General features: G+C 47.8%; 1 protein-coding gene across 1 annotated transcript in view; it reads right to left on the bottom strand.

Annotated features, from left to right (window-relative positions):
* LOC149339730 (cubilin-like) overlaps positions 1 to 17223 on the bottom strand; it is a 153201-nt gene that overhangs the window by 7806 nt on the left and 128172 nt on the right. The window contains exons 53-62 of the mRNA XM_089548402.1: positions 16583 to 16770; positions 15575 to 15740; positions 14932 to 15087; positions 11030 to 11224; positions 10472 to 10843; positions 8521 to 8729; positions 6374 to 6539; positions 5153 to 5400; positions 3525 to 3678; positions 2536 to 2735 (exon numbers count right to left, since the gene is read on the bottom strand). Of these exons, the coding sequence (XP_089404528.1) occupies positions 2536 to 2735; positions 3525 to 3678; positions 5153 to 5400; positions 6374 to 6539; positions 8521 to 8729; positions 10472 to 10843; positions 11030 to 11224; positions 14932 to 15087; positions 15575 to 15740; positions 16583 to 16770 (2054 nt within the window). The remainder of the gene's footprint in view (positions 1 to 2535; positions 2736 to 3524; positions 3679 to 5152; positions 5401 to 6373; positions 6540 to 8520; positions 8730 to 10471; positions 10844 to 11029; positions 11225 to 14931; positions 15088 to 15574; positions 15741 to 16582; positions 16771 to 17223) is intronic.

Genomic DNA, 17223 nt, shown 5'->3' with positions numbered 1-17223 from the left:
TCAGGGCTTTTAACACATTCTTACCCGCGGGAAAAGTAGTTTTTGGGTAGAGCGGTAATTATCTTTTTTTTGCCTTCAAAAAAGCACGTTTGATAGAGTGCATAGTGTGACTTCTATGAAAAATAAATTTTCTTTCCAATGATATTAGTCTCAATAAACATGTTTATTAAAGGAGCATGAAAAAAATTTACACAAACAATGATTTGTCACCAGAAAGAGATAAAATTAATATTCGCCAACGTTTTTTCACACAAACAGAACATGAAAGAATTTCGGGACATGCGTTTTCTACAGAAGGGACCTGTCAATATTTCAACAAATGTCGACCTTCTATGCATATATTTTTTGAGGTATATAAGAAAATGTTAGCCCTAGTGAATATCGTGCCATTGTGCAAAACAGTTTCTGGATGTCAAACATCGCCAGGCCGCACATTTCTCGCAGAAAACATTTTTTTTCTTCTCGACTTTTCTTTCCTCGTAGCATATTTTACAGCTTCTGTTTTCATTCTTTGGGGCTGATGCTCGAGACCCTGCAGAGGCGTATTCCCGGACCAGTTCGACGCACTTTTACTGTATGTGCTAAAATATGACGAGCAGAAGTTGTTTTCTGTGTCACTGCTGCTGTCATCATCCAAAAACTTGCGTGTAAATGCACCAGAATCAGTAGAAACGCACCATACCCGCGGAACACTGGCCCGCGCCGTCGACGCCATCATGGAAACTACGAGTGCCCATCAGCTGACTCTGCTCTGTGCAGCTCTCCACCCACACGCCTTGTGGAATTTAGAGTTGGCAGTTTTCAAACTCTGGCCCAAGAGACCAAAAGTTGCTGGAAGATTCGGTTCTTGTTGCGCTGTTCAGTGGCGGTATAGAGCGTTACGTGAGCCCTTGCACCAAGCAACCGGCAATTTTGTTGCTGAAGCAACACTACGCTAGGTGTGAGCGATTTCGCGGAGCCCCGGAAAGCCCCAACTGCGCATGCGCGAGGCGAGTGACGCCAGAGCAGCGCGGAGCCGCCGCCGACTCCTCCGCTGCGCGGGTGACTCAGAGGTGCCGTCGCCGCTGCGCCAGCAGTACGTTCCCCAGGAGGAGTGTCGTCACACAGCGCACAGCTGCGGCGCTGGGGCCACCGCCGACTCCTCCACTACGCGGGTGACTTAGAGGTGCCGCTGCCGCTGCGATTGCCAGGCCATTGCTTCAGCAATTCTACTCGGGATGGCCATTGGTCAAACCGCAGCCAAATTTTTTTTCGTATGGCTTTGTGGATCCTGATGAGCCTAAGTTAGCTGTGGTTGCAATCGCTCCGTATAATTTTTGCCATAACGGCTCATAAATATGGCGAAAGTGCGCATTACGGTAACGTGCCCAACGGGATCTCTACCCATATCAGTAACCTTTGGTGTCTCAAGACTGAGGTGTGGACTATCGTCCCGGCACATCTGATCCATGATATATAATTTTTTTTTCTTTCAAACTACTATGAATCATATCAGAGATGCGTGGGTTTCAGGATACTAGTTGAAAAAAAAAAGGCAATTAAGGCCCCATTTAAAAAGGGTTCCGGTCTGTTCAACGAGAAACACCACTCATGAGTGCGCAACAAGCAACCGATGCATAGGCTGTCTTGTGACTGTCTGACAGTGTCTGCTTCAGTTGCAGAGTTACGTCATCGGCAAAGATATGATGAAGCAAGGTTGATAACGAGTGCGTGGTACCTTTCATTGTGGGAATTTCTCTGGAACCTTAACAAATTAGCGAATATCGATTTTATGCGCTGCTTTCTTCAAACCGTTTAGGCATGCTTCCGGAGCCGTCAAACCAAAGCAACACTACTGGTGAGGACAATGGGGAATGTTCGTGCTGATTAACAAATATTAGATACATCTACAGAAACCTACGCGTGTCTCATAATATTTGGTGCAACGCTCCTTACTGTCTGCAGTCGTATGCATACGGCCAAAATTTATTTCCAGTCTGGCGTTCTGGTTGCACTGCCCAATACATCCCTGTTTACGGGAAACACGCGCATTAAGCCGTCGCTATATACACTTCTGAACGGGTATCGTTCGAGATTCGACTGCTTTTCGTTTTCAAGGCTACAGCTTCTGAGACAAAAGTAAGCGCGGACACAATGAATTCCCTTTGTCTCTGAAATTTTGTTTCTTGGCCACCCAGCTTCGGTGGGAGATTATTGAAATGCAGTTTGAAGTAAGCAAAGGGAGGACGAGCCATTCAATGCAGTTATAAACAAATGCCGGCTTTCTTCAGCGTTCGCTGCACCCAGAGGATAGAGCTTTGTGCGAGGTAAAACACTGTAGGAACGTACATTTACTTGACATCGGATCCGCAACCACTTTTGAGTCATTCTAAACTTCAAAATGACTAAAGGTGCATTTTTGAAGGCAAGACCCCACTGAACGAGCACCAGTGCAGTTCATGGATGCAGAACGCAACATCTGCTTACTGCGGCATTCTTTAACATAAACCGGAAGGCCTACCAAGCATGCCTACTGTTTCATCCACTTTGGAGTACCTGCATGTAGGCGTTTTGGCACGAGTTGCTCAGAGTGCTGCCCACATTGAAGCGGACGAAGTAGAGGGCCAAGGCCGACGTCGATGAGGTATTGACCGGCGCGACGGTCAGCACTGTCGGATGATCCGCTAAGGCGGTCCAACCCGGATAGTCGACGTTGTGCATAACACCGCTTGGCTGGCTGTATGTCAAGTTGGCGTCTGCGAGTGGACCGAAGAAAGTCTGTTCGAAGCATCACACCCGCTATATTGTCCGCGCGTACGACGATCTTTAGCAACTCTAACGGCTGGAAAGCTACGAAAACGGTGCGTCGCCGTAACTTAAAAGAAAAAAAAAAAGATGTGGTTATCCTGCGGACATCCGTAACTCTGTACGCGATATAACGTACGATTAACCTTTTGTTACGAGGCGCAGTAAAATAATTTATATCATCTACAAAAAGAACTGAGAGGACTAGCGAACTCATTTATCTAGCTTTGAGCCAATAAGGCACAACCGAATATCGCGAAATTAGTCTCAGTTAAGGTTGTTGCCAGCGGTTGGAAGATTCTGTTGCTAACAATGCGACATTTTCAACGCAAAAAAAGACATAAAAGCGCAGTTATAGATTTTATATTATTTTCGTTGCAACCTCTTGTTCCTATTGAACAACATAACGTTACACGAGCCCTCAGTTTTTCCAGGTAATGCATGTAAATTTTACACATTTTAAAACAAGCAATGTTATCTTGAACTACTTTAAAAAAATGATCAGTGACATTAACGAGCGAATGCAGCTTCGACTCTACAGCTGACTGTACAGGGTCCCGATTGTCCGAACTTCCAAACAAACTGTTGTTCGCATTTTAATTTCGTTTCATGACACGATCATCGGAAGATTTCAAAGCGCAGCAATCAGACAAGTTTGCGAGCGCCTATGAGTGAACAAAGCAAGCAAGTGGGTGAAGGCGGAAATTGCAGGGGAAGGCTGCACTGTCTGTCTCCCTTACCCTGCATGGTGCCGTACTCCAGTTTCAGCTTGGCCTGGCCTCCGCGGCGCCCTGTGTCCAGCAGAAGCTGCACGCGGCTGGCAGAGGCGTGCGGCTTGAGCCACTCCTGCGGGGCGCTGTGCCCGCAGAGCCGCACGGGCGGCTGCGGCAAGTACTGCACGAAGCAGAAGGGAACACATCATTCCGAGTTTGGCAAAAACGGGCTCTTTATCTCATTGCATCACGCAGGCGGTTCTTTCTGTGCATTAAGACCTATGCAGCGACACCCACTAGTCTTTTCAGCTTTGCCGAAATTACACCCATAAGTTGATCAAAGGCCGTTCGTAACACCGACTCTAGAGGACTCCGCGCCACATCTATGCGTGAAAATAATCACGGACGATTTAGCGTGATTCGGCCAAATCCGATATAGATGTGCACTACCACTTCGGTTCTTGTTTCAGTTAGGGGTTTGGTTTTAGAGGTCACGCAGGCTTCAGACAAAGATCGTTGAAAATGGTGAGTGGGGTCCTAAGTGCTAGAGCACTAAAGCTGCAGGGGACACTTAAGCTCCTCCTTGGGGGCAAGACACAATATAGCGCTAATGGGTTAATGTATGCATATGAGGAACTGGTCATTTTCTACTTCGCGTTCATAGACCACTCCTGGTGCAGTGGTGCAGAGATAAAGCGATGCGCTGTTGCCCTGTGATTGGCAGGTGCTGCCAAAGGTGGGGTTTATGAGACTAGGGTTGCTCTTCCCGAGCAACTCGCGTCGCCAGACAGATGCAAAACCAATGAGTGGGGGTCTCAGTGCTACCGCACTAAAACGTCAATCTGGTGGGGCACCCGCCACAGCCATCGCCGCAATGCAGTGAGTAAAGAGGACTGCACGCAGAATGCGGAGAGACGTCATAGGTTCAACACCTGGCGACGGCATACTGTCTTTCCTTCCGCTCTGTAAAGTTATCTCATATATCTAAAACAATTACTCAGTTGCTTTACAAAATAGCAGACACCTTCCTGCGCTCTCCTTGGCGGCAAAGATTTTAGTTTTTCGTATATATCTACATCGTAAAGAGCCCTTCATGTCTCCTATTACCAGAATGGTGAGTTGAGCTATTTCGCCGTGTTCCATGTTGGCATCAGCTCGAAAAAGTAAGGGAACATGACTGTCAGCTCTGGCCTGCCTCTAGGCTTTTGTTTCGTCTCTCCTTGTGCGGCAGTTTTCATGGATGCCCGTTCGTTTCTCACCTTGACAAAGACAGACAAACATTATGTTTGTCTTCTGCTTCTACTTCATCTACATTTACACTATGCTTGAATTCCACCTGCGAACTAGTACTACACTTCTCTTCTGCATCTTTCATGCACGCTCGCAGTACATTCGCACCACATTTGCTCTACACTAGTATTTCATATGCCTTGCGCTTCTCTTTCATGAAAACTTGCAGTACATTTGCTTTACATTTGCTCTACATTTACTCTACACAAGTATTTACTTGCCTTCTGCTTCTCTTTTATGCACACTTGCAGTACATTCACACTACATTCTCTCTACACTAGTATTTCACTTGCCTTCTGCTTCTCTTTCATGAACACTTGCGGTACATTCACACTACATTCGCTCAAAACTAGTATTTCACTTGCCTTCTGCTCGGTGATGAGCGCCAGGTAAGCGCCATCCTCGCATGGGAGGCTCATCTCTTTCAATCGAATGGTGACGTCTCTAAAGGCGCCCTCGCCATCGAAGGGCCGCCCCTGGCTTATGTCCACCGATTCCTGGGCCCGTATCACCCATAGACAACGAACGTTGGCAGGAGCAGCTGCGGGGAAGCCCGGACTCTCCAGGGTTTGCCAGGCATCGCCGCTCACATTGACACTGCCGCCGCACAGCGCTACGTATGGATAAAGAAAGCGAGTGATACATACGGACTCATAAAACAGGGCACTTTAGATGGAGTTATGCTGCCGCGAACACCGGTGGCTACCAAATGACCTCACTATAGACACACCTTTCTGCCAGTTTTTTTTTATGTGCTAGAAACCGCTTGTACTGAGGAATGAGGACACTTATTTGCAGTGTATGCTGTTAAATGAGCTACAGCTTTACTAATTTGAGGGAGCACGTTGCTGCAGTTTTATTGCATGCGAAAGCTTTGGATATTGGTGAATGAGTTTTACTTCGTGAAAACACAGCGGCCTCTCAAGGAGCTGCTGCGAAGCTTCTCAGCTTCAGACTGCAATATTACGTTTACTACGGCAAATACGAACGAGCTGTTGGCGCCCTGTACGCAAGGAAACTTCTACCCTGCGGTTTATGGTATAAAGTACAGTTACGCATAATATGTGTAGAACACAATAAGTGATCATTTCAAGCGACGGAGTGAAAATTTGGAAAGGCCTTATTGCGCATAAATGATTTCGTCAGTGGACAACGACAAAAACTGCGCAGCGGTTGATTCCACCGTGAAACTGGCGGGCGATCATACGAGATGATCCGACAAATATGCGTTAACAGTAGGGGGTTGTAAATATCGCTTTTTATTTGATTGCTTTTTAACTGCGTCTTTGAATTGGATTTCTTCTTCACGTTTCCGTTCCGCTGCCGCGCTGGCTTCTGGTGGGAGGAGATGGATGGAACTAGGGGGTGGGACGGCGGGTGGAGTTTCTTGAAGGTGGAGGCTTCATTCGCGGAGGCTTCCCTCGTCTGGACTTCTGACTCCGCCGGTTTGGGGGAACTTTACTCATACCGCTAACATTGTAAAAGCGCAGTCACTTTTGTTTTTGTCTCCGAATGCAGGTAACCGAGACTGCAAGTATGCGAAAGGCCCGAAGGGGAGTAGTACAAGGACATGCGCATGTACTAACGTGGCAGCTCGCGGAAGGCGGCAGCGAATCCGGGCCCTTCTCCGGTGGCCTTGGTGACCAGGTGCACGAGCAGCGTGTTGCCTGCCGAGCGGAGCGGCGCCTCGGGGGGCCTCTGGCCACACATACGCATCAGGGGCTCCTGCTGCTCGTCCAGGGAGTCCCACACCTGCGCACGCCCAGCACGGTTGCCGAACACGCAGATGCTCATGCCCACTAAAGGTATACCGCTCAACAGCACTGATATTCGGGCTATCAAGGGAGCACCGTGATTGTTAAGTGGTGCATCACGAAACCTTTGCCTCTTCTGAAACTCTGCCCCAGTCATATGCTTTCCAAAGGCACCTGGACCCTCCACACCTTGCGGTACCAGTGAAAGCAACTCCTGTCACTAGTCAAAATCCAAAGAAAGTTTTAACAGACTGTGTGCAAGCTGCTTAGTTGTTGGCACGCACTTCAAAGACGTGTTCATTTAGTCTAGAAATGCACTATGCCACAAACATAAACTTTAATATACCAGTTACCCGTAACACATACGGTCAACGGCTAATTTATTATCACGGTACCACGACATCCATTGGAACACCTTAGCAAAGAGATGAAGACCGCCATTAACTTTGTGTTTTCCATAAAAGAGGTTGTATCTTTCATTGATTAGTTAAGTATGTTGCACTGTGTTCACGTTGCTATTGTTTTTGTAGTCATATTTTGTTATTTCTGCATCGATGTATATTTTCTGCCATTCTGACTGATTTGAAACCAGTGCGCGATTGTTCAACTCTGTCTTGATCGCTGCTACATATACGCATGTATGCCATATGGGCATAAACTAGCTTCGGCTATGGGCCTAACAGTGGTTTGCTTATGCTCATCTTTGGTTACAGGTGCGAAAGAAGACACAACACAAGACAGAAAGACGGGACGAAGCGCATCGTCCCGTCTTTCTGCCTTGTGTTTTGTCTTTTTTTCGCGCCTGTAACCAAAGATGAACAGTTACCAACTTGCACAGCAAGATGCTCTTTTTTGCCTATGCTGTTGTACAATTTAATGATTGAATAAATAATGTTTAATGTCTATTGTCTTCCACGTTCACTTTTGGTCGCCTTTAGACGTTGCAAGTCTACAAAAGGTAATTTTCAGTCACGAATTTTTATGCGTGGTCGCTTTCTGACGTTCTGCGCTGCCAAAGGCATCTGGATAAACGCAAAGGGCATAAGTAAGATGGGAATTGCGCTGCCTTCATGCTATTTGACAGACTAGATAAAACAGCCTGCTTCAGTGTCGGTGAGATAATACCGCAGTGGTCGCCTAGTGGTATGAGCAACCGCCTTATATGTAGTGGTACAGGATTCGACCCCAGTGCCGTCATGCACCCACCAGTGAAACAATGAGTGCAAGTTTTCCCCTGGCCTGGTGCTCGGCTTATCTGGGTTGAAATGCCTTGGAAAGGGTCTTTGACCCCACACTGAGCTGAGGGAAAGTGCCGTGGTGCTCTTTGGACAAACAATGCCCTTGCACCATAAAAATTCCCCATCATCATGTCGACGAGATACGGATGCAGCCACCTGCCATCCTAGCGATGGTTCTCCATATCCTAATTATTCAGCCTATGCAAATATTGCAACTACACCAAAACTAAAATTTGTGGAACAATAACCGTGGATATATGGAATCTCATAATGGTTTTGGAACTAAACTAACCCGATGCCGGAGCTTAACTTCGAAGCAAGAAGGAAACACAGTTCCTGCATGCTGCGCTGGATTGTGCATTAGCGAAGAGCACACTGTTGACAGCGTGAACTGCTCATTTTCGTAGATTAGTAGATTTGTAGATTCGCTTTCACCATTCGTTTCTTTCGCTACAACGTTTTCACCCGCAGACAGGTCGTCCGAGGTTTGGCAAGCTGATGATGATGCGTTACGATAGCGAGAAAGGCCGTAGGCTAACTAGAAAGAGGAGCTCATCAAGAAAGGAAAGGCATGGTTGCACTCCTCATGGGTGGCTACCAGAACTGTGCCTTGAGTAAAGGGATGAAGGGGACGTCTTCAAACTGGTAGAATGCAAGAATCTTTCGCCTCATTTTCTCATTCTCTGCTTTGGATTCGCCATTTCCTGCTCTTAATTCCTATGAGTTAAGAGGAACGCGCACCTCCAGGAAGTCGGTGCTAGCAGCGGTGCAAGGCAGGGTGCCCAGGTTGAGCGCCGTGACGTTGAGCTCGAGACCGTATCCGGAGCGGGACACCAGAGTCCAGAGGCAGTTGAGCGGGCCGCCCGGGTAGCTGCCCGAGCTGTCTCGGCTCGGAGGGGCCAGCGTCCCAGACTCCTTGAGTAGAGTGCCGCCGCAGCCCTGGTTCACGCCTGTGTACATCAAGCAGACACCGTCTGATATACTGAGGGAGACCCAGAACTCAGAAAGGCAAACGGAATGTATAGCAAGGCGGTCTCATGTTCCCTCTTCTCATTTAAGTCCATAGCGATGCTCTCAGCACCGCCAGCCTCATCGTATTATGAATGATAAAGCGGTTAATCGACCAGTTCTTCACTCCTGACTTTGCGGTTTGCAGTTTGTTCTGTATAGGACATCATGTTTAGAACAGGGGCTGCTTAGAGCTCTGAAGTGCAAGTACCGACACAATAAGGACATGGGGCGGACATTTATTAGTCGCTCGTAAGTGATGAGAAAGATCTATCGGATGTCCTTCAAAAATAAAACTACAGAGAGACTAAACGGCACGCAACCATTCTATCATGCCAGTGGTCATCTGTAGTGCGTAAACTTAGAAGCTCCTAAATAATTCTGAGGGCAGTGCAATGACCGGTGTGAACGAAAATGACAGGTGCAAAGTAAAACGAGAGAAAATAAGCAGCGCGGATTCCACAGAACATGCAATGCGTGTAAGAGAAAACCTGTTCGAGGGGCAGTGTGGATACTGAGGGAGGAAGAAGTTATGGACGGCGAGAAGTAGGCGGAGTGATGTGTCTAGGAAATTAGCAGGGATAGGACCGCTGCCGAAGCGTTGCACATAGGAGTTAATTGGAGAGAGAGAGAAAAACTTTATTATGGCAAATGTGTTTAGACCTCCCTTGGGTCCCTGGACCACCGCACGGTCCCACTCTACGTCGGAACGTTCATGTGGTGTTTGTTCATGACGTCGGCACCCCGAAGCACCGCAGCAAGCTGCGATGGCGGGTCCAGAGAGGGAGGTAATTGGATAAGACTCAACGGGGCCAGCCTATATGCGACTTGTGGAGGCTGTGGGTCTTCTTTCGCTGGTGTCATGTTGGCACTTTCGCACTTTATTTATTTACTGTACAACTCAAATGCCGCTATTGGTGTATTACAGGAGCATTACATGTGACAAGTCTAGCTTTCTTAGACATCATTTTTAATTGTGAGGCAAATGTGGGATATTCTGAGATACTGTTATGAACATATAGATAGTAGTCTAGTCTTCCTATGTGTTGCAAAATCTTGCTGTTAAAGCTTGTCCTGCGCTTCTATTGAGTAGTTAAGAATGTCATAAAAATGCTAATGGTGTATGTCTTTAACAATAAAGACGAGAAATCTACTAGCGCTCCGATAGTGATCTGCCGATGTACCGATTTTGTAATGCAATCTTACGCTATGCGAAAAAAATGCCTTCATAAACAACTTGTGCTGAAAAAAATTCTGGGTGGGCTATATCCCATCTGAAGCTCTCGTAAACGATAAAATGTCGCACGGAGGGAATAACTGCTTGTTTCTTCAGTTCGGGCGCATACAAGATGCGCTTGGAGACACACGTCGTGGCTATTGCATACGGTCTGAAAAATTTAATTTGTCGTGTTTTTTGTTTTGTTCAACTACATCCGTGAGAGCATAAACGACGTACAGTGATGCTATTAATCGAACTGGCCAAATCCTATAACTGTGGACTTGAATTTGCTTTTGCTTTTCAAGAGAGCACCGACCAGCACACGTGGCCACTGTCGGGCTTTGCTATTGGATCAGATCTGTACCAGTTTGTCCCGAGCGAAGGTGAAACGAATTTCGAGATCTTGGAGGAACTGAAACGCCATGCTGGTCGTTACTAAGCAAAATGTTTGAAAACGCCGCTAACCCAGAGTGCTCCGGTAGAAGGCCCTGAAGTCGCCTCCGACCAGGTACATGGTATTGACGTCCAGCACCACGGTCATGGTGTTCCCGGTGCTCTTGAAGGTGTCCGGTCCGCCGTGCCTGCCGCAGAACAAGGCGATGGGCGGGGCGTCTTCACTGTCGCCGTCCAGCACCTTTACGCGGCTGGCGATGAAGGCTTCCGTGCAGTCCGTGTAGTGCACCGTATGCTGTTCGGCAGCCAGCGCCAGGCGCAGCTCCACGGCTCGGCCCTCGGGCACGCGGATGCGCCACGTGCAACGGGACTGACCCCCGGCCTCGGCCACCGACAAGAGTAGGCTGAACGCGCCTGTCTCCGCGGTCAGATTGCCGCCGCAGCCTGTAAGGTAAGGTGGAAGTGGCGAGTTCAACAAAAGATGCGTGAGCGACTGACGGGCTTGCTATAACCAGCGCAATAAAACACAGGGTATCAGAAGAAAGAACACAAAAGGAAGGGTAGTCTGTTCTTTCCTGCAAAATAATAAGTGCTCAGCTGGTAGTACCCAACAGAAACTTGTACACTCACGCGAGATGTGGTACCCCAGGCGGAATCCCTTGCCGGTGCTGCTCCAGTCTGTGCGGAACATGATGAGCACCGAGGAGGCGACGGAGTAGTCGGCTGGTGCACCGGTAGTGTCACACCAGGGGCCCCCCAGGACAGGAGACGATGTGGAGTTGCCCTCGTAGATGGTCAGGTTGTCGTACTTGCAGTTCTCGCCGGCTGCACGCACAGGTGGTATCACGTCTTTCTCGCAAATGAACGCACGAGGTAATAGTGCTGGCACTAGCAACGAAGGTGCTAACGAAGCGAATAGATTTTTCGGCTCAGTTCTCGGACTGCTTTGAAGCTATTGGACGTGTAGAGAGAGTAAATATTGGCCGTTCATACGAAATGCCGGAGGTGGGGGGGGGGGGGGGGGAGAACTAACAAAATTAAATTTCAGCGTCACACATCACATCACTATCCCTTTAGGCTGGAGAGGCACGCATATCCCCTTCCCCATAAGGCCGCAGGAGGCTGCCTGGCGTTGGCTGAAAACCCCCGGCGGTGGATGCCCTCATGTACCCGGCCAGCGCAACCTTAAATGCCATAAATTCGGCGAAAGAGCCGCGTACGACCACATTATCCGGAATTGCGCAAAAGATCCGCTCCCGGAGCCCTTAATACAGCTCCTTTCTCCCGAACGGTGTGGGTGAGGGCGTACTGGTCAGCTCGGGTCCGAAGGTTCAAGTACGAAGCATCGAGCGGGATTATGAAGGCACCGCCATGGGCTGGCGGCCATCTGGTCCGTCTCTGCTGCAACCTGCTCTGAACGAGGAAATAAATGTTTTACAATCTAGTCAGCGTTGTGGTGACAGGTTGCTTCAAAAGCATATACCATGTGCGTGGGCTCGCTGTGTGTTCTTGTCGTAAGCGATTACAAGCATTACATATTTAAGGCGAAAGTATTATGTGGCTAATCAGTAGCGAAATTTGGCGTTGTCGTCTTTGACCACAAAAGTGGTCATGAAAAGTCCCGGATGACGTCGACGTGGTATCAAAGAAAAAAATTCTCCGGCAACGCTGCCTCAGTGTTCGACTTAAAAGCGTTAGCTACGGGGCTTCAAGTGTTCACATCGGTGCTCAGCAAACGTGGAGAAGGCCAAATGCAAACATCCGCGGATGTTTCCTTTCCGGAAACATCCTTTTTAAGGCATAAGCAGCGCCATCTACTTCATGAATTTTGCACTATTATTGCGATTCACAGACACCTTGGCTATATCCGATACATTTGCTCGTTATAGCAGTTAATAAATCTTATAAAATGTGCGTCACAACACGACAAATTGTGTGACAACATCCGGAACCCCCCTCGCCAAACGATTCGGCCGTAATGGCCGTCTGAAGGTCCTCAGAATGCACGGTTTGGGGACGTTTTTAAAAGTCGTCGTTTCGAAATGCACACATATTTTGGGATTCATCTCGATTAGTAATTTTATCCTCAGGAACTCCGAAAATTCTGCGTTAAACGAGTGGCTCCCAGATTTTATGCAAATTGTGGTCCCGGGAAGGGGGGGGGCGTCCCACTTCGATGGCCGCTATACTGACACATATATAACGGATCGAAATTATAGCTATCAGTCGAGACTCTACGTGCCCACTGTTGCTGTGTGATATATACTGTAGTCACGTGGTTATGTTTTGGTCAACTTGACGTTCACTGAATACAGACGCGTCCTTGACAAACGTAAGTAGTACGAGCTAACGCTCTTAAAATAGAAGGTGCGCGGAATCGAACCCAGGACTGTCAAAAAGTGAGGCGAGCGAGCAACTCATAGGACCCAATGCCGCGTTGCGTCATGGCGCACAAATGTGGACCCAGTATATGCGGTGTCTTACGACAGTATGCTAATGAGCAGGTGTATCATTTGAAAGGAAGAAAAAAATAATTAAAAAATAAAAAACACTGCTTCCGCATTCAAAACAAGTATGTGAACCATTCCTTGTGCGTTCCGGTTGGTCATTAGTCCGCTCGCACCCTAATAGGTTTCATGTCCGCACTCTGTGTGTCCACTGCGACCGTTAAGTCTCCGGCGGCAATATTCAGTTCCTTTTTTGAATCTACAGTGCTGGGCATTATCTCTGGCAAGGCACTTTACTAACGCGGAGTCGAGCTTCTGGTTCCACTTGACCGTTCATCCAGCGAAGAATCAACTTCAAGACCGACATTTTCCGTTTATAACGTACAGTGTATTTCAAATTAATCAATACAGATTTTTCTCTAAAAAGCCGTGAAATATACTTCGGTGCAGTATCAGCAGCTTCATTTCACGCGAAGGCTGAAATTATTTATGAGAGAGTACAATAAAAAAACTAACTGTAGTGTAGCAGCCGCGCTCGCTCACTGTGGTGAACTGTGGCAGCGAAAGACGACGACGATCTTTAGGTGTGAAGCTCGATCGCAGCCCGAACGCTTGGCTGAACCTTTGCTGAAGGTTGCAAAGCGACCTAGGTTCTGCTGAGCCACATCCCCTCCTACATTACACTACACTACAAAATAATTAACTACAATTAACTCATTAACTTTTTATTTTTAGTTTTAGGGCGCTACGTTACAGCGAAATTGAAGGCCATCAAAAAAGGTGAACACAGTTTTTGAGATTCCAGAATCAGCATCATCCTCCCAGACATCGAACGTGAAAAATGATGAGATGAGAAGAAAAAATGACATGATGTTGACGTGATTCCTGTGACGATATCACGTGCAGCGACGCCATTTTGTCAATATGTAACGCTAGAAAGCCAACTTAACGAGCTGCCAAACGCGTATTTTATACGCTCCATATATTGAAGTACGATGATGATCTAGAAATTTTATAAACTGGATTCGCCTTCTATGTCGAAGGACTTCAATTTCTCAGTATAATCTTGTGCCCTAAAGCCAAATATTAAAAAAGTTGATCAGCTTACTCCAGTTAATTACTCGTCTTTTCGTTGCACTTTATTACGTAAATAATGTCCTGCACTCAGTGCAATCAACCTGCACAGACCTCACAGATGTATATTTCACAGCTTAATAAGAAATGAAATGAATAATTTGAAACACCTTGTATACGTGTCATCAAGTGGTGCCGACTTCAGAAATATGCTGCGGAAAATCGATGCAAGCTAAATGTTCTACTGTCAGGGTTTCTTTTCTCTGCTTTGAAATAAGAAAGATAACCAACGCGGACGTTTGTCATTAATGTTCTTTAGCTCCAAACTCGTCCTTCTTTTCTTTATAGCTTGGGTTGTTATAACCGGACCCTTTCCCCTTGTGATCTTGTGGACGCCGTCAGCATGAAACGCCGAATGGACTACAAAATCAATTGTTATCGGTCGCATGGCTTATTCGACTGTCATCTTAGTAGTTAAACTCACAACTGAACCACCGAGCAAATTCGCTGGTCACATCCTTTGTTCCTCGTAGTTGCCCTTCAACGTACAGCTGACGTTGAAACTCAAGTAACTATACGTGAACGCCCGTGTAACTTTTTTGATGCAAAAGGACCAAACGCGGCGTATTAGAATAAACATAATTCCATCGAGGCGCCAGCGAATCACATATGTCAAGCGGATTCTAAGAAAAAATTGGCTGTGGCTTGGCTTGGCTAGGCCCGGTAATTGCGAAAGCAATATCCGTAGCTACGCCATGGTTCAGGTGGTAGTGTAGCTGGTGGTGGTGCTTGTGGTTAGACTTGGGGTGATGCATCGGTTATACAATCCAATCCAATCCAATCCAATCCAATCCAATATGCTAATATGGTAGCTACCGGCCTCGCTACGCGACGGGCTGAAAGTGCAACTAGTATTGCTTTCGCAATAAAACCGCGCCTTAGTAAACATAAGTTGCAGCAAAACTGCAGTGCATATGTTCGTGACACCTAATGAAAGGCCTGCTCGCTCACCCTCGAGCTCGAAGTTTGCTTGGTCGATGTTGAGCTCTACGTGGCTTCCCTCAGGTACCACGATCAGGTACGAGCAGTTGAGGTTGTTGGCGTAGTTCTCCGGGAAACGCGGGGAGGTGATCACGCCTTCGTCGTCTTCGTACCGGTCACCGCACGCTGTGGAAAACAGATAGGAAAAAAAAAAACACCAAAGCTGTGACACCTTTGTTTTGATTGAAACCACTATTCTTGGCAAGAAAGCAAAAGAGTTCCTAGGCGCCTGACGAATACCAGTCCTCCTCAAAACCCATTCCAAGATATTTTGCGAAATTATTCCTTCTTCTAATTTGTCTTCCTATCCTCGTAGTTATCCGAAGTTATCCACCTGGATAACGTCGACAACGTATACCTTCCTACCTACGCGACCATGTGTGCAATGTACAGTGCACGCTGCTGTAACAGTGAGCGTTTTTGAGCGCATAGGTTATGAACACATAGGTTCTATGTTTTTGAACACAGGTGTGGTCGAGGCAAGCTCTGCGCTGCGGATGCAACTCTGATGCCGAGTAGCGATGGATGGCAGAGTAAGTGGCAGTCTGGCGCGCAAGCCGCAGAAAGCATTCTTGCACTAAAGAAAAAAAAAGGCACTGTTGTGTCTGCTTGCCTTTGGTGACGGTCATGCTGAAGCCGTCGCCTTCAATGTCCCCGTTGGAGCGGAACAGCACTCTTGCGCGGTGGGTGGCCGCCTCGATGGGCGCGGGCGTCTCCAGACCGCAGTAGCGGCCCACGGGAGTCGACTCCCACTGGCCGTCCGCGCGCTCATTGAACACCTGCAAATGGTGGAGAGCTTTCACGTACATTTACGTATTCTCAAATTCCGTGTACTGTTTGTGATTGAAATATTCGGTGCTCCTCTTTCTCGCTTTTCCTTCCGTGAAATGAGGACGCCTAAAGGCCACTTTTTACTTGTCTTCCGCGAAATCAGCTTGTACATAAAATATCATTACTCGAGTAAAAGCTTTCTGTTTCCGTGACACCTTCAAAACTCGCAAGCGTCTCGCAAGTTACGCTGGTTCTTCCACTGCCTACAACACACAACTTTCGTTCTGATATGTCTTATTCCATCGTCTCCTGTTGTAAACGGCGCTTAACATGCTATGGGCATCGACAGCGGTACCTGTACCACGAACAGCAGTGTCCGCTTCAAAAGAGACGCGCTCTTCTCCAAAACCGTCGCAAAGACCATATGCGCCTCTCAAATTATACCATTATCAAGTCACCATGAGCAAGATGGAGACTATGACCAAAGACGGTTCATCCTTCTGCACCCGCCGCGGACCGGAGCTTCCATTCACGCGCACGTCACAAACAAAAGACATTCCTCTTTTAGCTTATTTGTTGCTCTTCCTCTTGTATGCGTCAACACTGTCATTGAAAAAATAAGCACAAGGCTGGACGGAGCGCTTAGCACCTGGACATGGTCTGTAATGCATATTTAGGAAGACTGAGACCGCAGCTAAAGACAGTTCACCGTTCACACGCCGCTTCTTTCTTTTCTACAAGACGTTGAAAAAAAAAAACGCCTTGAACCTTGACCCATTTACTACTCCTCCTATATGCATCCCCACTGCCTTCGTCGAAGTAGTGTAAGGCTGGATTCCGCGCTTCGCACCTGGACGTAGTCGGCAGTGCAGTCGGTGCTGGACTGGATGTCGAAGCGACCTCGGAAGCTGAGGAGCGCTCGGTAGCCTCTCTGCACGTCCACCGTCCAGTCGCACTCAGAGTTGGCCGAGTACCGGTTCGGGTAGTTGGGGGACTGCAGCGACAGCTCGCCCCGGCCATGCACCAGGCCGCCGCACGCTGCGAACGCCGCGCATGTTTATTCCACAACGAAGGCCGCTTTCTCAGAGGAAGAGAAGGAGAAGCAAGGGCAGAGAAGTTGGCCTGTGGCGGATTGTTTTGGCACGCTGCGGTACACGGGGCTTTAGGGAAGAGAAAGACGTAGGGTCATGATGGGTGACGATGAGGACGGAGAATGGTAAGAGTTTGGCCAATCCCCCGCCGTGGGTATGTGCCATTAAGCCTGAGGACATCATCATCATGATCATCAGTTTGTAACACAAGCTTTCTTATCGCTGGCCAAATAGCAGCCAGAAATGAAGTGCCCTATTGCGCAAAGACATGGTTAAGGCCCAGACGATTTTGAAAGTGTACATTTAGAGTCATGTCTTGGCACAAATCTTCCCACTTAGAGGCTGGTTGTCCAGACGGGACAGTTCCTAGACGGGAACCATTACTGAAGTCCTATAGTAC

The sequence above is a fragment of the Amblyomma mixtum genome, chromosome 6 (assembly GCF_055824585.1).
Source record: "Amblyomma mixtum isolate Tamu chromosome 6, ASM5582458v1, whole genome shotgun sequence".
Lineage (NCBI taxonomy): Eukaryota > Metazoa > Arthropoda > Arachnida > Ixodida > Ixodidae > Amblyomma > Amblyomma mixtum.
The sequence above is the reverse complement of the archived record's forward strand: the minus strand, read 5'-3'. Positions and strand labels throughout refer to the sequence as shown.